Genomic DNA, 23,902 nt, shown 5'->3' with positions numbered 1-23,902 from the left:
ACTTTTGGTGCATCACCATCATCAATAATATTTTTCTCAGTTTTCTTATAATGATTCTCAGATCATTCTTATGTTCTCGTTTCAGATTTTCATTATTTATTACACCTTTGATTAATCATATAGAATTTTTAAATTTTTCATAATGTCATGTAGCCATGTATGTATACTTGATGTTGGAGGGTTATTAGGTTAGCCTAGCCTTGTTAAACAGCCGCCACGTGGTCAGACACAAAACTAATTATAAGGTTATGTAAGATTGGGTTAGGGTTAGGGGAATGGCTTTCCTAAGTTCCATAGCTTTTTCTTGGGTCATCCAGGACAAAAACACTATAACTGGGTTCGTTTTTTAGATTCAAGTTACACCCATTTTCAGTGCCTCAGGTACTAATTCACTTTAAGTCCTATATTCTTTTTATATTTTTATTTTTATTTTATTTTATTGCCAAGCTTTTGGTGCATTGTCACATCAGGGCTATACAAACTTTAACATCATTAAACGAAAACTGGAATTCAAATTTGGTCAATATAAAATAACAGGTGACATGTTTCAAAAGGGTTAAACAGAATACTCAGACCACCTTTATCATTTCTACAGATATCTTATAATGTCAAAGTATTTAAAACTTAATGGAGATGATGTCATGTACCATTCTTAGGAAATAAAATAAGCTAATGAAATATTAAAGCCAAAATGAATCATCACTGAGATATCCACATTAGTAATAAATAATAAATTAAACGCAATAGAAACGGAAGGTACTATATTACTAACTGTAAACATGATAAATTACCAAAACTAATGAATTAAAGATAAGCTATCTTTTTCCAAGAGATATCTTGGACATCATATACACATCATATAAAACTACCTTACAAGAAAAAGACTATAGTACATGGAAAAATGTTCCTTGAGCTATATAGACCTTAATACCATATCTATAAGATGCCCTTGCCTTCTCTTTTAAACCATGTGAGTTCAGCAGAACACATCATATACTGTCTATTTCACANGTGAGTAAAGCAGAACACATCATATACTGCCTCACAAGAGTCAGAAAAAGACTATAGTACCTGGGAAAACTGTTTCTTGACCAATATAAACTTTGATACTATGTCCATGAGATGCCTTAGCCTTCTCTTTTAAACCATGTAAGTAAAGCAGAGCACATCATATAAAACTGTCTTACAACAGGTAGGAAATGGTTGTGGTATCTGGGAAAACTATCGCTATATAGAACTTGATACCGTACCCCTGAAAAGATTTCTGTACTTCATTAAAGAAACGTAAATCTTTCAGGAAATCCTTTAACAAAGTATGGCACAATTGGTGAAAATAAAATGACAGAAAAAATTGAATAGTGGAGTTTTGGATATTTCGTGATTGTTAGTGAAGAATTCTGGTTGGTTCATGTTGGTTTGTAAAAATAAAGCGTTTTAACAATTTGACGAAAAAAATTGTTTTTAAGTTAATCCCAAAAGCTGAAAATAGCAGTCCGTTTCCTCTGAAATCTGATTAATCTACTGGCATAAATGCAAAAGTGCTTGATTATTATTTGATTATTATTATGATTATTATTTTTAATTTAAATTGAAATTAGCAGCAGAGTATATTGTTGAATTTTGGTGTTTTTTTTTTCATTTTCATTCCGAGGGCCCACGGCCTTGAGAACCGTGACTCGGCTGGAGGTTAGAACCCGAACGTGAGAGTGACTCGTGAGAGTGTGAGACCGTTCCAGTCGCCCAAACAACCCTGAGCCGATATCGACCTCCGACACCGACGACGAAATGGCCGAAAAGTACTCCAATTTCATGCAGACGGTCGACAAGTATCTGTACGATGAGAAGTCCCCTTTTAAGCCCCTTTTCGACTTCATCGAGGGGAAAACAGGCGTCAAACGGTTCTATCTCTTCATAAGTGAGTATCTCGACAAAAAGACTGCATTTTCCGACTTGAACAATCCAACAGCTTTTCTCCTCGATCACACCGTTTTTTTTCTTCTTTCTATTCTTTAAATACAAATTTTCAACACTCCTAACTGATAAACACTTTTGAAATAATTAAATCGTAAAAAAATGTATCCGGGACTTATTTTCCTGTTTCGACGATTTCCGACCATTAAACGAGAGTATTTACGTATCCGTTCTCTCACCTTGCCAAAAGGTAAAGGACCAAGCTAAAATCCCAAATTGTGTCTAGGCTCTTTTCTATAATTAGTTAATTGTTTCTCCCCCCCTGGTTGTGATACGATTTTTCCTCCTTGTTTCTTTCTTTGATTGGGATTTACACGATTGGACTTGCCGCAGATATGGATTTTATGGTCAAGCACCGCAAAGTCACGCTGTATGGTAATTATTCCCTTTACGCTGCACGGTGGATAACACCTGATCGGAATGGACCGGATTACACCCTTGTGAAAATGTTTTATAACGACTGATATTTTTCTAGAGCATAAGTGTTTTTTTTAAGCCTGTTGGTCGAGAATTGTCATTGTCCTTGAATAAACACACAATCATTAAGTATAATACCAGGTTACAGATTTTTCCTGGTTTTTAAACTTATATTTAATATATTTCATACATGCTTGTTTTTAAGATTAGTCTAGTATTTTAATTTGCAATTTTATTAATTGTGGATCATGATTCTGGTGTTGGTGAGAATGGATTTCTGGATACCTGCTTGCAACCTTGAGTCATTACGACAAAACTACTTAAATCCAGCAGAAATCTTTTGCCTGAATAAGTCAGTTTCTTGAAGCCTGTCTTCACTGGATTAAATGTCTGTGAGGTTTTGATGTTGGATGAAACTGGATGAGACATTGATGAGATTTTGACGGTACCTGTATGGCCACATATCACTGCCTCCCTCTCACAACAGTAATGAATGTGTGGCCGATTAATTTGCAAATATTTCTCCGACTGTTTGAGAATGGCCATCGTCCTTGAATTAACATTGATTTATTAATTATAGATTATGTTACAATTTTTTCATGTTTTTTACTTTTTTAAACTTACAATTACTATGTCCATGGCCAAAAAATGTTTTTTTTTTCTTTTTCTTGTGGAATTTGTTTTTTTCTCCTGACTTGCAAGTCGATAAGGGTGAAACTGGACGAGACATCGAGGTACCCGTATGGCCATATCACTGCCATCCTGTCATGACAGTCATGAATATTAGGCCGATTGATTTGTTTATATTTTTCCGAAATATCAATGTCCTTGAATTAACATACATTCATTAAGAAAATACCAGGTTACCAGTTGTTCCTGATTTTTAAACTTATATTTACTATATTTCAAACATGTTTGTTTTCATGATCTGCAAGTGCCATACTCATATTTTTTTTTCCCTTAGATTAAACTAAAAACTTCTAGATAATTATTACAATTAATGGTACAGGTGAGATTCGGAGTCGGTGAGATTTTGAACGCATTTCACATTCAGCGTAAATTTCACTTACCCGCTTCTAACATTGAGTCACATCAACACAACTAAAACAAACCACAAAGCTGAAATCTTTTGGCCTGAATGAATCAGTGTTTCTTGAATGTCTGTCTTCACCGGATGAAAAGTCCGTGAGATTTTGAACTGTTGGATGAAACAGGATGAGGCATGAGATTTTGAAGGTATCCATTTCGCCTTCCTCTCATGACAGTAATGAATTAACTTTTGATTTGACAAACATGTCAGGTTGAGAATGATCAATGTCCAGTTCCAAGGTTTAGGTCATAACAAAACTAAATGTAATCCATGATGCTGTAATCTTTTGGCCTAAATTTTTGTCATTCTTGTCCACAAAAATTACCTTGGTTTTGGCTGTCATCTTATACAGTATTTAACCGAAACACACTTTTTTTATACATTCTTTCTTATAAATTGTCTTCTTCCCTTGGAGAATTTGAGTTACGTTATAGTTGCTGCCTTTTCCTTTTTTACTCTCTTCCATTGTATAGTTTATTTCATAATGTGCTTTTATTGTTTTATTTCTTTTATTGCTTGACAATGAATCACTTGTCGATAATTATTTAGCTTTGTTGTGGTCGAAAATGATTTTTTGAGGAATGACACTTCTCACAGTATGCCATATGAATCACATGTTCAAGTGTTGTTGGCATTCTGGAGTAAAATGTTTTTACTTATTCTCCTTTTGAATTTGATTTAAAGTTGAACTTTTCATAAGCGGGCACCACTGGTGGAGAGGGGGTGCTCGTCTTTCTCGCACAGCCACCCCTCCGTTTCAACAATGCCGGTCACCGTCGCTGGAGAAAAAGGGGGAAAAGGAAAGTGATAAAGAATATAGAAACGAAATGATGTAAATTTAAAGATTAGGAAAAATTATGAATTTATTGAAGAAATGATCTTGACAAGAAACAAGCAACAAAGAGAAAAGGGAAATTGAATTGGAGAAACTCTCCCTGTACAATACAAAAGAAAATTTGTAAAGAAATTCATGTTCTTTAGCATGCAAACAAATATATATATGTATATATATATACCTGCAGGTTAAAGTTAATTTAAAATGGTGATTCCTTTTATGAAATAAATCAAATTACAATATATTTCCTAGAAAATCAAATCCGAGTTAAATATGAATCCACCTGGGTATGATGAAATTTCCACAAGGTAGGTGATGAATCCACCTGGGTACGACGAAATTTCCATGACGTAGGCGAAATGTCCTTTTTGGCCGGATTTTCAGGACTCAGACTGGAACGACTCATGACGATATACTGACGAGACGGTTGTGCTGGTCCTCAACCACCATCTTCTACGAGAACTGAAGGGGCGCACGATGAACGAAGGCTGATGATTAAACTAGGTCTCCAAAAGAGTCTGTCAGCCGTTTTCGGTAGAGAAAATCCGCCACCACGATCTCGTTGATGTTGATGATGATAACGACAATTGATGGATCGCTTTGTGTGAGGGTTGAAAATCCCCAGTCGACAAATTCCAGAGAGATGACCGTCTTCAAACATAAACGATCGTGGACTGAGCCAGCGGCAGCCCTTTGATCTTCAGGGCCGGTACCCCTCCCCTGGGTAAAAACAATAGCATAGAGAGACTTTCTCCAATGCTTGTTGCAAAAAACATTAAAACTAAATTATGGATCCTATCTTCTGTTACTTCAAAGATTTTCCCAATTAAAAAAAAAAATAAGATCACAAAGCAAAAANATTAATAAAAAGGATTAAAATTAATAGGGAAGGAAAACGAAAACAGTGACAACAACTAGGAATGGGATTTTGCCTACTGACTGTGATCCTTTCTCTAATAGAAGGAATTTGTTTCTCACGTTTTTATCTGAATTTTTTTTGTCACAATTACAATGTTATAACTGCTCAGGAAATGATGGAAAGGAGGAGGAAAGACTCACTTAAAAAAAAAAAAAAATTGGAACCTTCCGACAAGCGGATGAAATCTCATTCTTGAGTGTTGTCTGCTTATAAGACGTTTGACTGTAATTCATACAGTTTAATTTTTTCATTTTCTTAGTTGTAAATTGCTTATTTAATAAAAATAAGACTAATTGTTTTATCTTATTGTTTTCAGTATTCGTTTCTTTTGTCGCTTTATACCTTGCATTCGGGTATGCAGCACAGTTGCTCTGCAATGTCATCGGCTTCCTTTATCCAGCGTACGCTTCAATGAAAGCGATTGAAACTCCACAAAAGGGCGACGATACGAAGTGGTTAACTTACTGGACCGTTTTTGCTTTGTTCTCCATTTTAGAATTTCCTTCTGATGTCTTGCTCAGTTGGTTTCCATTTTATTGGCTATTGAAGGTAATATTAATAATATTTTTGTCTTTAATCCTTTTTGAATTATAATTTTGGTATTTATTTATTTTTTTTTTTTTCAGTGCATTTTTATGATTTGGCTTTTCTTACCAATTAGCGCCAATGGTTCCATTATTTTGTACAACAATGTAATTAGGCCTTACTTTCTGAAGCACAGCCAAAAAATTGATGGCGTGTTCTCTAATCTTACAGATTCAGGTAATGTACAGTTTTTTCGTTGATGTTATGATAACCTTAATAATTGTATATAAAAAATCAGGTATAAAGGTGAATTTGAAAGAAACGCAAACAACCAGTTCCTTCATCAACCTTCCGAGGAATATATTCTCCCCTTTATCAGGACTATAAATCTATTTCCATTGATTTATAGGGTTAACAAATATAAACATCTATTTACAATAATAAAAATTATGGCTTTAACTATAATGAATTTATGAGTTTGGGATTACAACGGGATGCTAGTGGGATCACCAATTTTAGTGAAACTTTTAGGTGAGCCAGGAGCCAAAAATAAGTAATATCATTCATTTTATTTTTAAACTTGGATAAGAAAATAATAAAGCACAAGTATTAAATTATATGAAAAGTTACAAAAACGTTAAGATGCTTTCAGTAAAGTAGGCCCCAAAAAAAAAAAAAGGATATGTTCTTAGCACTCTTTATATCCCTTAAATACGAATTTTTATAGAAAACAAAAACGTTTTTGTTCTAGATATGCCAGGGGCAATTTTTTTCTTTGATGTATTGTGTTTCTCATAAAAATTGATAACTCCTGCGCATTTTATTAAATTTCAATGATATTAATCTGGTAGAAAGCTGAATTTCTCTACTTTCAGATTAAATCAACAATGTTTAGATTTTATTTGCTTATAAGTGAGTAAAATAAGGATGAAAGCGGCCAAAAACACCTCTTAGGTTTTAGTTTTTTCTCTAGTTCTAATTTATTTGTGGAAGCCAAGTTTGTTCCATTACATGTTGTTTTCAGTGTTCTGAATCTGTCTAAAGATTTCTTGTAGATTCGTGGAATCTTTTCAATTGCTATTTTGTGATCATCGCACACAAATTGGAGTGATTTATGTTGTGAAAATTTTGAGAAAAAAATTGATTTTCAGATTTTCCCCCAAAAAATGTATCCAGGGTTTTTTTAGGGGAGCAAAACTCATGTACATGTACAACAAAACTCAAGTTCATAACCTATATGAACTTTGTTTCATGTTAAAAATATAAATATATTTGTATATTTTAACTAACTTTACTGAGTAACCCAGGTATCATAGATGTTTTGAATGTTTTGAAAAAATCCGTTAATAACAAATTGTTGGCTAAATCAATTAATGAATTTTTTCTTTTCAAATTTTTGCCTTCTAAATTCTTTCAAAGATCACAAAAATAACAGTAATAACTTTAAATTCACTAATTTCGTGGTCCGCTTGACCAATTAATATATTACAGTTAATTAAGGTTTTCAGTTGAGATAAAATAGTCAATGGCACGAGCGGGATTCGAACCCACGATCTTCGGCTTGATACGCCGCTGCTCTACCACTTGAGCTATCGTGACCTCGNTTTTAAAAAAAAAAAATTGTAAGTACGTTGGGTTCGAATCCAGGATTTAACCTTTGCGACCACCAACGCCTCTGATTTTTCATTATGTTGTATTCATTCTGATTCATTATGTTTGAAGCCATAATTTTTTAAATTGTAGGTAGAAGAAATTATTAGAATTAGTTCCAAAGTATATTTTCCTCAAAAGCTTGAAGGAACTTAATTTTTATATACAATTAGTTTTCCAAATTTTTCATTTGCTATTATTCCAATTTTTTGGTCAATATGTAAAAATACTTTTTTATTTTTAGCAACTGGTGTTCTCGCTGAAGCAGTATTAAAAGCACAAAAATCTGAATAACTATGCACATTGCAGTTACCATGTAAGCATTTTTTCAGTGATATGTTTACTAATTGTTTTGATAATATGAATTTAATTTAATGTCTGTTTGTCGTATCTTTTTTTCATTACATTTTGTAATGGTCTGTGTTTATTCCTTATTTAGAATATTTTTATTAGTTTAGACATCTTTGGGTCTTTTTTCCTCCTCTGGCCAGTGTGTCTGCTTTTCGTTACCCATAATTCCTTTGTGCCCTGGTTCACCCAAGATTCATCAGTTTGTTGTTTCCCCTGGTTTTGGAGATTTTGGATGCATTCACTAATTTTGATGTGATTTTTTTACATGCTGCTTGGCTATCAGATTTTATGAGGATTTTTTTGCCAGTGTAGATTTTCTAGGGTGCAAGCATTGATGGCATGTACTTCTGCTGGAAAGAACGAAGTATACTTCCCTAATGTGTTTGATTGCTCATATTTTGGGCTTGTTCAAAACACCTGATCCGGTTCCTTCATTTGTTTTGGAGATCATTGTATCTGATGCTCTCCTGAGTTCTTCCTCTACTTTATAGTCTGTTGAGACTTTATTGGATGTTGTAAAGAATGTTTTTTTCATGTTTATGTCACTAACCTCACTGTTCACAATGACTCAAACCAGTAAACAGTTTGGTGACACTGTTAAGATTCCCACTTCATGGACAGCAGTCTTGCAGATGAGAATATCTGAACTACAGGCGCAAGTTCCAAGGTCATAGCTTGCTAATGGGTTTGGATTCCTAGTGGTACAGGATGAGACCCCTGTAGGGTAGACTAACGATACCGATATGGCCTTCAGGCTAGGCGTCCTTTAAAAAATAACCTTTTCAGGACACCAAGTAAGACAGGGAATGAATGACCACAATGACTTTAACATTCCTTTTATCAATGAGCTGATCGGATCTCACTTTAAAAAATTCCGCATCAAGTTTTCAATCCATCTTAACCATTCAGCCAAAGCTTTCTATACACTTTCCCATATTGAGAAACCGCTGAGTCGCCAATAATGACAAGATCTCGCCATTTAATCCCTCGTATTGATTTTTTTTTGTACTCTGGTTTCTTTTAACTTGTGTCTTCCAGGTTCAGTGCTGTGAAACAAAAATAATGAATGCATCTTTTTGAGTTTGATTGTCTCTAAAAACTCATCTTGCCAGACAAACTAGTAAGGAAGGACAGACCAAGTAGACGATCAAGCTATGTTTATTTTGCATTTGAATGTACGAGTTGTTTTGGTTATATTGGAAACTTTGCAGCCTACCTATGTAAACAGTTTACTGTCCATCCTGACTTGTCTGATGACTGTTCTGATGCTAAAGGTCAAAGAAGAACTAGACTTTTCTCTTTCTCTTTTCCTTCCTCTAGAACCTTCACACCTAACTGATGTAATCAGCATCTTCCTTCTAAAAAATACTTTTCCTAACTTAAATTTTTCACACTGTACCCCATACCACTTTCCTACTTCTTGGAAACTCTCATCAAACTAATTTCTAAACTCACAATCACACACCACCTTCACACCACTAAAAACACTTCATAACAAAAAACGAAAATGTTCAGAAGAACAAAACATCGCAACCAACACCAGGAAAAAACCAAAAACCAACAACGCACAAATAATAACTGACCATGGAAATAACCGCCACCAAGACCGACCAACGAGCGCGGAGACCATGCCCCTTAATGCAACGCCCCCAGCGACAAGCGATGGACGCAATAATATATAAACCCTACTCAGACTACATGATAGACAGTTTTTCACTGAAGATGGCGTAATGCTGAAACGCGTTTGAATAACTCAAACAAAAAAACCCGCGAGTGAAGACAGACCTAGTAGTGCCCGTGTGCTAGTTCAACTTAAAATGATATTACTTGCTAAACATCTTGACCTGCTATCTAAACTGCCATTGATTAACAAGATGACTAGTGAGCTCTAACAGTAGGTCATAATAGATATTTTTAGGTTGAGGTACTAGATTGTAGCCACCTCTTATATCACTATCCTTATCCTACAAACATATGGAATGTTACCTGGGGCTATTTCCGAACAGGCAATTGATATAAATGTATTAGTTGGAGTTACAGCCCTACTTGGGCCTCCTCAAGAATCAAAAGCTTTTCTGTCCACCTCTTTTTCCAAGGTTCCATGTCGTCCAGCTACTTCTTTTGTCATGTCTGGCCTTACCTCGTCAGTTGGCATAGCCGTCTTAGCACTGAATTTTCACAGATTCTTCAAATTCCATTATCTTATATCGGGCTGAATATCTTTTTTACCCATAAAGACAGGTTTAGTAGGCAAAGACTGCTGCCTGAGTTAACGGAACTCCCACGCCTCAAAAGACAGCAACTAGAAATCTAAACTGTCATTGAATAACAAACGACTCAAATTCGGACTTACATATCTAAACAACAAGGTTCAATTAAACGCTCCAAAGTAGAATCCAGACCCAATAATCCAATATCCTTTGAAAAATTACAAATAGAAATAAGTTTCTAGATTCTGAATTAATATTAGATTAATAAAAAATTGAAATGACCAATTAAAGAAGAATGTAATAAGGTTGTTTGTAGTCATTGTTATCTTGTAGGTTATTAACTTGTAAAAGAAAATAATAACTTGTTAATTTTATTTGCAGATAACTTCACCAAACCTCACCATTTCCAAGTTGTTAGCCGTTGTTGAAATTATTAGTGGTTTATATTGCTTCAGTATTTGAACAAACTTGTATTTTTATATGTGTTACAATGCCAATACAAATTACCTTTTTCTATATGGTTTTCCTATATTTTTTTTTAAAGATCGATGCTTTTCTCCTCCTTTCCCTTAAAGGATATTTTAACACGGTATGTTATTACTCTGGGAAGAAGCCAGGACATGGAATTGTAGCGCTAGAGATGATGATGTTTTTCCTCTGGGCTAAGGGGCGAATTGTCATTCAACAAAACTGTTCCAAACAGTCCTTGTAGCTTCTGTGAATTTTTTCTTTTTTCCCTGGTTGGTAAATAAATTTCAAATGGTCCTTTTTTTAATCTTTAAATTAATTTATTTATGTTTTACAAAAAGAAAGATTCTAACAATAAATGAAAAAAAAAAATAGCCATCTAATACAAAACTTTTTAAAACTAAACATATATACACAATAAATCACAAATGATAACACAATGCCTTAGCAAAAATATAATTTAAAACCAATTCCTTCTTGAAAGTATAAAATTGTAAATTGTTCAACGCTATCAGAGAAAGTGAGAGTTTATAAATCTTAAGTTATAAAAAAAAATTGTTGTTTGGAAGATCTATGTTGACTGTGTCCATGTCCGTGGGCTCTTCAGCACATGAAGTTAAATGTCTTTGATGGTAAGCAGTGCGGTTTAAATTGAATTCATCATAGTTTTGATCGAAATATTGATTGAACTTCATTTTATTGATCCTTTCTGATTCCTAAATCTAAACAACAAAAAAAGAAAAGTGTTGCCAGTTAATTTTTGAAAACAGTAATCATTTAGACTCTTATTAATTATAGTGGAGTTAAAATTTGGAGCAATGAATATCTGTTTTTAATATTGGTGGTTTGCTATGAGTTGCATAAAAAAATGTTGATGTAAGAGAAAATACTATACTTAAAAAAGACGACGTGAAAGGGGCCTAACTATGAGCACAGCGTGGCCCTCATGCAGAAACGTGTACATGAAATAAATAACAAACATCTCAAATGTACAACAATATTAATCATCCAGGCAGGTTTAATGCTCTCCAAGTCTAAGGGATCAACTCAAATTGGGACTGCCCCTGAGTACCCAAAATACTGGGATCTATAAACAGCCCAATGCTAAAGTATATCAAGGTTATGAGGGAATTTCAGGCGAAGCAGCAGATATACTAGCTAAAAAGGCAAAGCTAGGAAAAGGCTATGGTATCTAAAAATGTGCCTTGAGCAATACAGACCTCAATACCTTACCCTTGGGAAACAATATCCTCTATCACATAAACCATATGAGGAAAAGAGAGCACATTCTGTGCAATTCTCTCTTTCAATAGTTATAAAAGGGTTAAGGCATCTAGGAAAGCTATTCTTGAGCAATTGGGTGCTCAGGGGGAACTCCTCCAGTTCCTGGTGTCCATTGGGGGAAAAAAAAACTTATTACAGGTAGGAAAAGGAAAACTTCCTTGAGCTATAACCTCGATACCATACCCCTGAGATGCCCTACCTGATCTTTGAAACTATTTGAGGAAAACAACAGAGCCTGTCATAAAATTGTCTTACTACTACTAAAAAAGGCTATGGCACCTGGGAAATCTAGTTCTGGAGCTATATAAACCTCTGAAGATGCCCCCCTCTCTCTCTCACTCTATCTTTTTTTCTTTTTTATTTACGAGGGTTTGCAACAGCAGAGGTTATATAAACCCTCGGGGTGCCGGTGTTTTTGAAAAATAGCCCAACCTTTCTCTTTAAACTAAATAAGTAAAATAGAACATACCATTTGCAACTTTCTTGCAATATGTATAAAAAGACTATGTCATCTAGGAATGACATCCTTGAGCAATGAAGACTTTGATACCATATCCATAAGATAATATAGCCTTGTCTTTTAAGCCATATGAGTAAAACAAAGCACATATAAAACTGCCTTACAACAGCTAGAAAAAGGCTATGTTATCTGGGAAAACTGTTCCTTGAACTATATGACCTTGAATGGTGTACCCATGTGCTGCCTTAACCATCCTACTTAAACTATATAAGGAAAAAAGGGTCTACTTCACATCTATAACTACTCACTCCAAAACTCTGTTTTTCCGACAGCTTGGCAAAAAGCTCTTGTCCACCCTGTCAATTAAACCCCCAACCCATCCTCCCCTACAGACTACCATCCCATTTCCATCCTCTCAAACCTGTCCAAGCCCCTAGAAAGATTAGTCCAAGCACAAGTCTCCAGGCACCTTGAACAGTCCCATCTTCTCAACCCCCTCCAATCTGGTTTCCGCCAAGGTTATTCCACCCAATCAGCACTAATAAAAATTACCAGTGACCTCCACTTAGCAATGGACCAACTGAAAGTTACTATACTTGTCCTTCTTGATTTTTCTAAAGCCTTTGATTCTGTCCCTCACTCTTCTCTCCTCTCTAAACTCGAATCTTTTTCCTTCTCCGCCAGCACCATCCGTTGGTTCCACTCCTACCTTACCAATCGCCACCAAGCTGTCTCCCTTCCCAATGGCCTTACCTCCTCCTTCCTCCCTCTAAAATCTGGGGTGCCCCAAGGATCTAGCATCTCTCCTATCCTTTTTTCCATTTATATCAATGATCTGCCCGACTGCATCCAGTCATGTAACTATCACCTATATGCCGATGACTCCCAAATATATAATCCTTCCACCCTTCCGATCTTCACTCGGCCACTCTCAAGATCCAAAAAGACCTAAACTCCATCAACGAATGGGCCCATAAAAATTCCCTAGTCCTCAATCCGTCCAAATCCACCGCCATAATTATCGGGTCCAGGCAACTCCTCAATTCCCTCCCCAGCATCCCACCTCTCATGCTAAATAACCATCCCATCCCCTTCTGCTCTTCGGTTAAAAACCTAGGAGTAGTCTTTGACCAAAACCTTTCCTGGCATTCTCACATTTCCCAAATTTCCCGCCATTCCATTGCCTCCCTCAGCCTGTTTCGTCGGTCCTGGCTTCTCTTACCTTTCTCCACCCGCAAACTCCTTGTATCTTCCCTTATACTTCCCTTCTTCGATTATAGCTGTTTGGCATACGGTGGTCTCTCGGAGGGGGAGAACGCGCGATTGAAGCGTATTATGAATTGTTGCGTAAGATTTGTGTACGGCACCCCACGGGGATCCCGGGTGTCGGGGTTGTATTCCCAACTTTCCTGGCTATTCCCCTCCTTCCGTGCACAGTATTTCCTAGGTTGCTTTCTTTTCCAGTCCGTCCACACTCGTCGTCCTCCTTACATCATCCAATCCCTCCAATTCAACTCCTCACATCTCGCTCGTAAGACCCTCTCATCCCCAATCGACCTTATCCTTCCGCAACATTCAACCCATACCTTCGAAAGATCCTTTCTGATCCGAGCCCCTAAACTCTGGAACTCCCTTCCCCTTTCTATTCGTTACGCTGTCTCCTTTTCCTCCTTTAAATCCCACCTGTATAATCACCTCTCCCTCCTCAAGTAGACCTTGATATCATACTCTGGAGATGCCCTAACATCCTTTTTTAAACTATGAGGAAAACACCACAATCTCTACAACTGCCCTATGACAGGTCGGAAACAGCTGTGATACTTAAGAAAGCCATTCTTGAGCAATGTTGGCCTCGATAACATACCCCTGAGAAACACTAACCTTACTTTTTAAATTATATGAAGAAATGTGTGGTCTGGACCGCATCTTACGGTCTCCAAATAATTATATGAAGAAAAGAGAGAATATCATGCATAACTGCCCTAAATAGCTAAATGCTACTATGGTACCAACACGACAATGTATCATGGAAATTCCAGGACTATGAAACTCCTGGAATTTTAATTTGCATATCATAGCGAACCACCCTAGGTACTTTGAAATAATAGAATCAGAAAGTCTACCTTTATCATTAATTGTGGGCAGAAACAAATTTAGTGATAGTGGTTTTTCTTGGTTTTTCTTTTTTAACCTAATCACATGATTAAATAATTAATTTTTTAAATTGTAAGTCTAATTAAAACCAATGTTTTTAGCTGGTTAGCAGTAGTTGGTTTTATGAAATTTCACCCACAAATCATAAAACTCCAACTCAAAAATAAAAAAAAATTATGTAACAAACTCATGGGCTTTAGCAGAAGGAACTCATCGTTTTGATACTCTACAATAACTAACAAACCTTACGGGGCATTTTGGAGTTCTTGACTTTTGATTTCTGCTTTTTCAGGCCGAGCTGAAAATAAATGGAGCATTAAAAAATCGACACCCTCTTAACAATAATTTGTAGAGATTAAAAAGTGAATAAATATAATAAAGTGAATTACGTACTTGGGCATGCTCCAGGGGTGAAAGATATATCATCGACAGCAAAACCACCATTCGTCGCCTGACCTTCAAGCACTATGTGAAAGTCTGTGCTAGAGTCAACTGTGACCTGCGCCGGCAACCATAAAGGCCTTGTTGTGTCCATGTTCTTCACTTCTAACGACCATATCTAAAATATTTGCCTCGTCAGTTTTGTAAATATGTGTGATATGAAAAACTTACTTTTTCAACGTCTTGACTGTTCGAAGATCCGTTGTCTTGACGTATCACTTGCATCAAAGCAGAATCGCCTGCCCCAAAAGCTGCGTACCAAAATGACAGGCATAATTGCTGTTCCTCACCACCGGCTATTGCTGGGGAAACCAATCTAACCATGTTGCTTCCCAAAATTTGGTTGAACAGATCATAGTAAATGTAGCCATCTAAAATATAAGGGTTACATTTAATATAAGTTAGAATAAATAATTGTTAATATGAAACAAGAGTTTTAAAAACATTTTGTTCTTATTTTTGTATGTTAGGCTGTAAATCAGACAGTCTACACAGTAGGAAACAAAGGAATGTTTCCAAAACCCTAGAAGTTGTGTAAATGCAACAAGCTACAATACATAACAATAAAGATGAGTTATTTATTGAGGGCAATTTTTTGAACTTTGCAGACAGCTCATCGAATTAGGGACAACTGGATGGGCTCTTTTTGTGTTCCTACACCACAGGGCCAATGACAAGAGACTACGGTCCTGGGGCTGCCTAATGAAAGCTTGTATGAATTATGGGGTTTTGCATGCACTGCCAGGGATAAAGGATCTTCGCAAGAATGGTGTTGACTGTAAGGTCTCAACAATTTGCTTTTACTTCTCTCCACCATTGTTTTGTGAACCAATATCAAAGGCGAGGATTGGAAAGCAAATCAGTGTAGAAAAAGTAGAGTAGAGACACCAGTTGGACAGACGCATGTAAGTGCAAATTGAGGAGAGTAGACTGATATGAAGAGTCCCAACATACAAGAAGAGTTGACTGACGAAAAGAGTCCTGACTCACAAGAAGAGTCCTAACTGATGAGTCGACTGTCGAGGAGACTCCCACCAGACAAGGAGAGTCAACTGATGAGGAGAGCCTTGCCTCACAAGGAGAGTCCTAACTGATAAGAGTTGACTGACGATGAGAGTCCCTTCTGATGAGGATAGTCCTGACTTACAAGGAAAGTAGACTGACCCTTAAAAGGTTTGAGTTGAGGGAAGAAACTAACAGGATCCAAACACAGCAGCCTGGCACTTTTCAAATCAAACCCGTTTTCTGTCACTCAGGAGCTAATTGAATTTAAATCCTCCAAAGTTCTTACACTGGATACACCCAATAGGTTATTATTTACCTGGTGATCCGAATGTTTTATCCGCTAGGTTAGCTGGTCGTCTTGCACTAGTCGCTAATCTCCACGAAGCTGAACTTTTTTCTGTACCATTTGACCAGCCACACATATCTCTTTCAAATCGACACTCTGCTGATCGGACCATAGCTCCAGTGGGCAATGCTACAATAAAGGTATTTATTATTTTTTGCAAATCAATATAAAAGGGTTTTTATTACTTGAACACGATCCGCCAAAAAATGTTATGTCATCAAAAGCAATGAAACCGTTTGATCTGCTTGAGCCCCAAATACCTTCAATGAGTATCTGTAAATATTTCAATAATTAGAATTTAGGAAATTAATTTTTTTGGGGGGAATGGAGAATTGATAACAGTGGGAATACCAGATCGTTCGGTTCTGCAATGGGAGCTTGTGCGTATTGCCACTCAGGGCCTTGGTGGTTGTACAATCTCCAAACCGGTTTCATCGGTGAATCATTTTCAATACCTTTCTTCGTGTAAATAGTCAGAGCGCCAAGGCTCGGCCCTGAATTATCGATGAACGGTTCATTCATTATAAACCTAAAAAATTAAAGGAATATTTTGTCTTGTACCTTTTATTGGATTTTACATGTTTGTTAGACATTTGAGGACTGGAGAAGGGATACTGTCAATCCTCCAGTCTTATAATGTTTAATAAGAATTAGTTTATTAAATTCAAAATTTCACCAGAATGATAAGCATCGAGGGCCTGAAGCTGGCTTTAAATCTCTCGATGTAAACCAAGCTCGATTGCCAGGTCTTTGAACCGTACTTCTTGCAAGTGTCATCAAGTATCCTAAACATTGCAACGAAATTTAAGAAAATTTTCAAACAAAAAGTAACAAACAATACCTTTTTCTGTTCCAAGAGTATGATCTCTTGCAGTTGTCCTTACGGATTGCCCTGAGGATCTCTCCCAATCAATGTCATCCAGTCTCTCTCTGGACACGACATTGCTCCAGCCACATTCGTCCACTTCAAACGTGCAATCACCTGAACCAGGAGCAGCGATTTGTGGTGCAGCTGAAACGTCACGTTCAGTTTATTAGTGATGAGTTATTAATTTGCCTTTCAGTTCAGAAATTACTTGGACAGCTTCCAGGAGTAAGGGAGATATCGTCGATTGCAATATCACCTAAATTGTTTTTCCCAATTTTACCCAGTAGAACAATCTAAAAGCCACTTAATCAGTTATAAGACTGACCTATTTAGGTTATTTGTAGGTAATATTACCTTAAACGCGTTCTGAGAAGATACAGATACTTCGGCTTGATACCAGGCATTTCCTGCTTCTCCTGACAATGACCATATCTCCCTATCTTGCCTTTCCCTCGTATCGCTTATAAGTATACTCAGTGATCCGACGCCATTGCCAAACATATGTGTCCAAAACCTTAGACACAATGGTGTGTCAGGGGCTTAAAATAAGCATTATTAGTTGCGGTAGTACAAATTTATAATAAATGTTTGGTTTTATTTATTGTACATGTTGGTTCAAATTCTGCGCTTGATAACCTAGCGACATCTCCAGGTCGTCTGGGATAAGAAGAATCTATGTATGTGTATCCTCCTTCCATTCCGCCGTATATAAAACTGGATCTGTCGGTCGCAGGCCCTGTTGAAGGATTTCTACTACCTCTTCCCTGAAATAGGTATGATTTTAAATTAGCAAATGACTGTGAAATATATGATGCATACCAATGACCAATCGAAATCATCATTTTCTTCATTTAACCATCCACAAAATCCTCCTTCGAATGTACAGTGGCCTTTGCATTCTCCTCCAGTTTTTAAAATAATATTATCGACTGCAACATACCCTCTGTATTTTCGATACGGATCAGGTAAATCTTTTGCGACACCTTCAAAAACTATCTAGAAATAATTACCTTTTAAAATAAAACTGTTGTTACATTATTTGTTTCTTTTATTATAAATTTTGTACCTGATGGTTTTTGTTGTATGTGTAAAGTACTTCAGCGTTCATCCACATTTTATTCGTTGGGTCTTTAGAGCCCCAGAGGACTCGGAAAAATGACTCGGGACGACCATCCTTTCCCACAGGTTGAAGGACCACACGAAGTCCAGAAGCACTCAAACCGTCAATGGAAAAACTGTAAAAATATAAGTTTTGGATTATATTTTAAATCTCTACTATTATTATTTCTGTGTGCGCATGTAATATGAATAAGAATAAGCAATAAATAGCAATAAAACAATTATATATTGTTGTCTCTCTTGTGCCTAAGGATATCTCCTCCGTCTAAGAGACATAGCAGTCTTATTCATGTAAAAAGGTTAATTAAATGCTCCAGTTTAAGGGTGGTGCTTCTGGTTTACAAACAGATTTATCTCTCAGCACACAGTCTTCATGCGGGGGGAGGAACATTGTCATGGGGCTTAGATCTTGGTGATAGGTTAAAGCCCTTTTTTCTGATGAGCAACTCCTCGAGAAGACTTAACCTCTGAACTCATACTCCAGAATCAGTTGATTTATCTCATGTTATCTGATTCTACATTTTTCTCTCAGGTCTCATTCTATCTGAACTGCCATTGATTCTGGCCAAGACTCTCAACTACCACTGTCTCCATCTCAACTCGAGCTGAATTGTCACTGACTCCATCTCAACTGTCACTAACTCTGACTCTGTCTCTAACTCAATCTCAACTGACACTGATTCTGACTCAGGTTCTAACTTGTACTTATACTGCTGCTGATTCCTTATCAACTGACACTGACTCTATCTGAACTGTTACTGACTCCATCTTAACTGACACTAACTCTAACAATGGTGTCTTGTACAGGTTAGTGTACCCAGCTCAACAGTCTCGGGTTTTGAACCTCGGATGGCAAAATTTTTGAGGGTGTGGATCCTGGGTGATATCAAAAAACCGAGGCTGTGTATGTGACCTCAGATGGCGAGACCTTGCCTTGAATGAAGCAGCTGTTTATGGATGAATGAGGAATTGTAATAATAGTCTATAATTAAGAACTACTTTTATACTGTACCAGAAAATCTATGCTATATGTGACAATTAGAATTGTTCTTTTTGTGTGTGAAAGTAATAGAAGCTGAAATACAACCTGAAGCTGATGCATTTCCCTTCAGCGCCTGTCGACCCAAGAACTGGGCTCTCTAAATAAGCATTTTGACCTTCTCTGATCGTTATATCATCAACTCTTAAAACAGGTGCTGCTAAGAGGGATGTCTCAAAAAATGCATATCCTCCTAAAACATACATTACCTGCATGAAAACATACTAAGGGAAAAAAGTAGAAACTTAAAAAATATTTGATATGGTCAACCTTTGTCTGCATCTTCTATACCGCTGGCATCTCGAGTCGGACCTCCTAGCCAATTACTGAGAGTCCCGGCTCCTAATTCCCAGCGCAATGCCGACCCATTTCTATTACTCCATTCGCACAACCCAAGTTCAGTATCAGTACCAAAGTCGCATAATTCTGCAACCAAAATAAAATCAATCATTTGAGTATTTTAAGCAATTTTTAAACTTTTGTCCCTTACCTGATGTATCTTGCCGTCTTATTCGTATCTGGAAAAAACAACAACAGAAGAGTAATGAGTTATTAGGTGTATGAAATTAAATAATTTTCATTTTATATCGTGAGGTTAAGGTTAAAAAGAGATATTGACAACCTTGCACACTGTGACCAATATTTGTCTATTATGCAAAATAAATAATTGTGTTGAACTCTTCATTAAGTTTAAGGCTTTTTATTAGATCAGAAAGTTTTCCCAACGGGTCCTGTGTCTTCAGGCATTGACTTTTACTCTCTCAAGAATAAAAATCCCTGCCTGCAGGCCTTCGCACAAACGACATGTTCTGCTGTTTGTTCTTCTTCCTGGCTTGTTTCTGCTGATCCTAGTTTCTACATATGCCTCTGGAGTTTGCAGTGTCAAGGCAGTAGTCACTCTTGTAAGTTAAGCGGCACTGTCGTTAATTTTGGCATCCGTCCTGAATTACAATCCCAATGGAGCAAGTTATTCTTAATTCATTGATAGATCTGCTTTTGGTAATTAGGCATGGAGCAAAAGGGTTCATGGCCGACCCGACTGCAGTCCTAACAGGACTTTAGCAGTCCTACTACGGTTGTGTGTGGTGATGTATTGAGAAGGACTTCTAGGGCAGCAGTGGGGGTCGTTCTTATTATAAAACTATCCAAGTATGATAAACTAGAAGGAAAGACAATTAAAAATTGTCTACATTACAATACCTTTGGTAACGTTGTTGCATGCCATGTGATGTTTGTATGTAGAGATGTTAGGTCGACCTGTTGGATGGTGGTTACAATGACTAGGAAGGCCAGAAAACTGCCTGTAAATGCACTGTTCATTCTGAAACACAAACGTTTTTAAAAATTAAACTTACCAATAGTTTTTGGTGGCATGATGTAAGGTAGAGGAATTCTCTGAAACATGCTCGAGGGTGACCTGTTGTTCTGTTGTATAATAAATTGTAAGACTGTTTTAATGCTAACTACTTATAATTAAGTCTCTAGTGATACTACTTAGGAATGCCAAGTCTTGAAACTAGTTAAACCAGTTTAAAATATAGTTCTTATTCACAGTTTGCTATTTTCAATGATCCGGATTTCAAGCATTAAACGCTCATCATCAGGTCGAAGGAGTTACAAACACGTCTCTCTACATACAAGTGTGAGCCGATTAAAAAGTTATAAAGTAACAATGTTATTTTAAAAGCCGATGAAGGAAATAGTATAGTTACGACTGAACACCAAAAATACGTTTCTAAAGTTGAAAAATTTCTTAACAATAACGATTGTAAAGAATTAAAAAATGAAGCCACCTTAAAATTAAAAACTAGAGTTCAAAACAGCCATAAAAAATATTGACTTTCTATTCTCAAATGACTAATATACGGTTAAAAACTAATACTAATGAACCCGAAACCCCCAATCAAAACCCACAAAGAAAACAAACCTATAAGAACAGTAATTATATATAATTCTCTATGCCACAAACTGGCGATAACAATAGATGAAATAATTAAAACAAACACAAATTTCAAACCTACATGCGGTATTAACAATTCTTTAGAACTGATAAAATAGTTAAAGAACATAAATAAACCTAACAACTATTTTTTTGTGTCATTTGATGTTACTAATTTATATACAAATATCCCTGTTTAAGAATATACTAAAAATTAAGGTTTTTAGTTGAGATTAATAAGTCAATGGCACGATCGGGACTCTACCACTTCAGCTATTTTGACTTCGATCCACTCGGGAAAAATGGCAAAAAGGAGGAAAAATTGAAAAGGTGGGGTTGAGATGGGAAGTTGGTGTCTGAGTGGATCGGCGTATCTAGCCGAAGATCGTGGGTTCGAATCCCGCTCGTGCCATTGACTTTTTTATCTCAACTAAAAACCTTAATTAATTGTAATGTATTAATTGTTCAAGTGGACCACGAAATTAGTGAATCTGAATAGAATTTTATATCTTTATTATTAATAAATTCTGTTAACGCATTTTCTAAGGGCTTTTGATAAATAAATTTTTTATGTTGTAAAACGTTGTCCCGGTGTTTGAAGAAATGGTAGTCGGTAGGCGAGAGGTCTGGAGAATATGGAGGGTGAGGCAGAACCTCATAACCAAGATCCAGCAGTTTTCGAGTTNTAGAATTATGGTTAGGCTTATGTTAGATGAGGTAGCGTTAGGGTGTGTGTTAGGTTTACGTTAGTATGGGAAAGGTAATGGTTAGGAATGGAATAGGTTAGGTGGGGTTAGAATTATGGTTAGGCTTATGTTAGATTAGGTAGCGTTACGGTTAGTGTTAGGTTTAAGTAGATTAGGCAGGGTTAGGTTAGGGCAAGTGTAAGTTTTAGTTAGATTAGGCAGGATTAGAGTTAACGTTTGGATTACTTTTAGGGTTAAGGTAGATAAGGTAATGTTAGAATTAAGGGTAAGTGTTAGGTTTAAGTTAGAAAAGGTAGGGTTAGAGTTAGGGTAAATGTTAGATTTCAGTATGATCAGGTAACGTTTGGGTTATGGCAGGTATTAGGTTTAAGTTGTTAAGGGTTTTGGATGGAATAGGTTAGGTAGGGTTAGGATAACGTAAAAAAAAAGAGGGGCCGATTCAATTGAAAATGTATGATACTGTGCGTCGGCAACAGACTAAAACCGTAACCAGGAAGCGTTTATCTGATTTGCCAAAGAGTTTATTTTTATTTATCATTCTGGTCAATCTTGACAGTTGAGGTGATGAGGGATTTGATGGGCTGCTGTGATTTTATTACCAAGTATTTGTGAGGTATGGCTTAACTTTTTGCGAGTATGTCTACGTGCCGTTCCTCGAAGGTGTTCAGTATTTGGCACCCGATGGTGCTGTTGGTTCCTGAATCTACTCGCCCTTCTGGTGAAGTTTCAACTGGAGCGAAATATGCCTTTCTATCACCTTGGACATTAAAGGTAAGCAAACCTCGGCAATTGCTAAATTTAAAAGAACATAATATATAATAGCCCGAATTCCTTAGAGGGATTTTAAAATAAATTAACCAGGTACAATTCGACTATCGTGGTTATCCTCAATGGCCATTCGAAACAGTCGATCGATAATGCAATCAAACCGCGGCGAGTATTCGGCGAGTAGTAAAGTAAAAAAGGAACAATCAGCCGTGTCACAATCAATTCAGGTGTTTGAAGAAATGGTAGTCGGTAGGCGAGAGGTCTGGAGAATATGGAGGGTGAGGCAGAACCTCATAACCAAGATCCAGCAGTTTTCGAGTTGTCACATGTGACATGGTGCCGAGCGTTGTCGCGTAACAGAATCGGCCTTTTCCGAATGACCAAAGATGGCTTCTGTAATGTTAATTTCAGGTGCATTGCTTCAATTTGAAAGCAACACGTTTCGACATTGATTGTTTCGCCAGAATTCAAGAAGCTGTAGAAAATCAGTCCAAACGATGCCCACGTAAGAGTCACATCAACTTTTTTGATGAGTTGCCGGCTGTGGAAAATGTGGTGTTGCTTCTACTTTGTCGAGCAACTGTCCAGAACGTCTGTTGTTTTCGTAGAGTATCCTCTTTTTATCACATGTGACAATTCCATCCAGAAAAGATTCTTTCTGTTTCGGCAAAGAAGTGATGCGCGAACTTCCTCACGATGATTTTTTTGGGGGCCGTTTAATGCATGGGGAACGCAACTTTTGAGCTTTTTCACCTTTCCAATTGCCTCGGTCAGCGACGGCCGATTTGCTAATTGAAAGATTCCGTGGAAGTTCTCGAACTAAAAGTCGCAGAACATCCTCATCTAGAGAATAAATCCTTCCACGACCTTCTTTGTCTTCAAAACTAAAATATCCCTCTCGAAATTTTTTAAACCACCTCTGAACGGTGCTCTCACTCAGATTGCCATCGCGTCAGACTTCGTGAATGTTTCTGGCCTTTTGAGCGCCGTTCTGACAGAGTTGAAACTCGTAAAACGAAATTAAGCGACAATTGCGTGTTGACATCTTAGTAAAGACTGAATTATTCCCAATTAACGAAGTGCTACCGAGGCAAACAAACATTTTTGTTTGGACGAGGATTAAAAAGTGTTGACGTTAGTAAAAAAGAATAATCCATCAAACGTAAACAGTTTATTATAGAGGGGTAATTGAAAGAAATGGTGAAAACCTGCATTATTTTCCGGACAACCCGATATAATGGACCCTTTATGCCTATTATCTAATTATTGTAAATTTATTAATAAATTTTATGAAATGAAAGGGTTACCAATGGGGTCTCCAGTATCCTAACTTTTT

At 36.7% G+C, this 23,902-nt stretch overlaps 2 protein-coding genes across 9 annotated transcripts in view; one reads left to right on the top strand and one right to left on the bottom strand.

Annotated features, from left to right (window-relative positions):
* The first annotated feature begins 1,567 nt into the window (after positions 1–1,567).
* On the top strand, positions 1,568–10,486 carry LOC106666654 (receptor expression-enhancing protein 5-like). 2 transcript variants are annotated; one of them, XM_014393993.2, is made up of 5 exons: positions 1,568–1,915; positions 5,549–5,781; positions 5,859–5,994; positions 7,652–7,723; positions 10,350–10,486. In XM_014393993.2, exons 1-4 carry the CDS (start codon positions 1,786–1,788, stop codon positions 7,699–7,701), a joined length of 549 nt encoding a protein of 182 aa, XP_014249479.1. In that variant the 5' UTR covers positions 1,568–1,785; the 3' UTR covers positions 7,702–7,723; positions 10,350–10,486. The 2 variants fall into 2 exon arrangements, with proteins under 2 accessions (XP_014249479.1, XP_014249480.1); XM_014393994.2 differs by lacking the exon at positions 1,568–1,915 and adding an exon at positions 2,273–2,346.
* A 330-nt stretch (positions 10,487–10,816) lies between these two features.
* Positions 10,817–23,902, bottom strand: part of LOC106666663 (MAM and LDL-receptor class A domain-containing protein 1-like) — a 123,901-nt gene continuing 110,815 nt past the window's right edge. For 4 of the 7 annotated variants that reach the window (XM_014394010.2, XM_024230116.1, XM_024230119.1 and 1 more), the window contains exons 2-19: positions 20,353–20,473; positions 19,643–19,670; positions 19,423–19,578; positions 19,201–19,345; positions 18,061–18,229; positions 17,814–17,990; positions 17,602–17,758; positions 17,349–17,533; positions 17,203–17,287; positions 16,968–17,138; positions 16,803–16,911; positions 16,478–16,655; positions 16,312–16,399; positions 16,097–16,255; positions 14,947–15,146; positions 14,728–14,893; positions 14,584–14,632; positions 10,817–11,158 (exon numbers count right to left, since the gene is read on the bottom strand). In XM_014394010.2, the coding sequence (XP_014249496.2) occupies positions 11,128–11,158; positions 14,584–14,632; positions 14,728–14,893; positions 14,947–15,146; positions 16,097–16,255; positions 16,312–16,399; positions 16,478–16,655; positions 16,803–16,911; positions 16,968–17,138; positions 17,203–17,287; positions 17,349–17,533; positions 17,602–17,758; positions 17,814–17,990; positions 18,061–18,229; positions 19,201–19,345; positions 19,423–19,578; positions 19,643–19,670; positions 20,353–20,473 (2,374 nt within the window). In that variant the 3' untranslated portion in view covers positions 10,817–11,127. Of the gene's footprint in view, positions 11,159–14,578; positions 14,633–14,727; positions 14,894–14,946; positions 15,147–16,096; positions 16,256–16,311; positions 16,400–16,477; positions 16,656–16,802; positions 16,912–16,967; positions 17,139–17,202; positions 17,288–17,348; positions 17,534–17,601; positions 17,759–17,813; positions 17,991–18,060; positions 18,230–19,200; positions 19,346–19,422; positions 19,579–19,642; positions 19,671–20,352; positions 20,474–23,483; positions 23,597–23,902 lie in introns of those variants that run through there. The other 3 variants (XM_024230118.1, XM_024230114.1, XM_024230115.1) reach the window with 3 other exon arrangements.

This window comes from Cimex lectularius, unplaced genomic scaffold (genome assembly GCF_000648675.2).
Source record: "Cimex lectularius strain Harlan isolate CLEC.00 unplaced genomic scaffold, Clec_2.1 scaffold56, whole genome shotgun sequence".
Taxonomy (NCBI): Eukaryota; Metazoa; Arthropoda; class Insecta; order Hemiptera; family Cimicidae; genus Cimex; species Cimex lectularius.
The sequence above is the reverse complement of the archived record's forward strand: the minus strand, read 5'-3'. Positions and strand labels throughout refer to the sequence as shown.

Bases quoted from the DNA above. Each gene is read 5' to 3' on its own strand.
- LOC106666654 (XM_014393993.2), top strand. From the start codon at position 1,786: ATGGCCGAAAAGTACTCCAATTTCATGCAGACGGTCGACAAGTATCTG. The intron at 1,916-5,548 runs GTGAGTATCTCG...TATTGTTTTCAG, and splicing joins ACGGTTCTATCTCTTCATAA to TATTCGTTTCTTTTGTCGCT. The intron at 5,782-5,858 runs GTAATATTAATA...TTTTTTTTTCAG, and splicing joins CATTTTATTGGCTATTGAAG to TGCATTTTTATGATTTGGCT.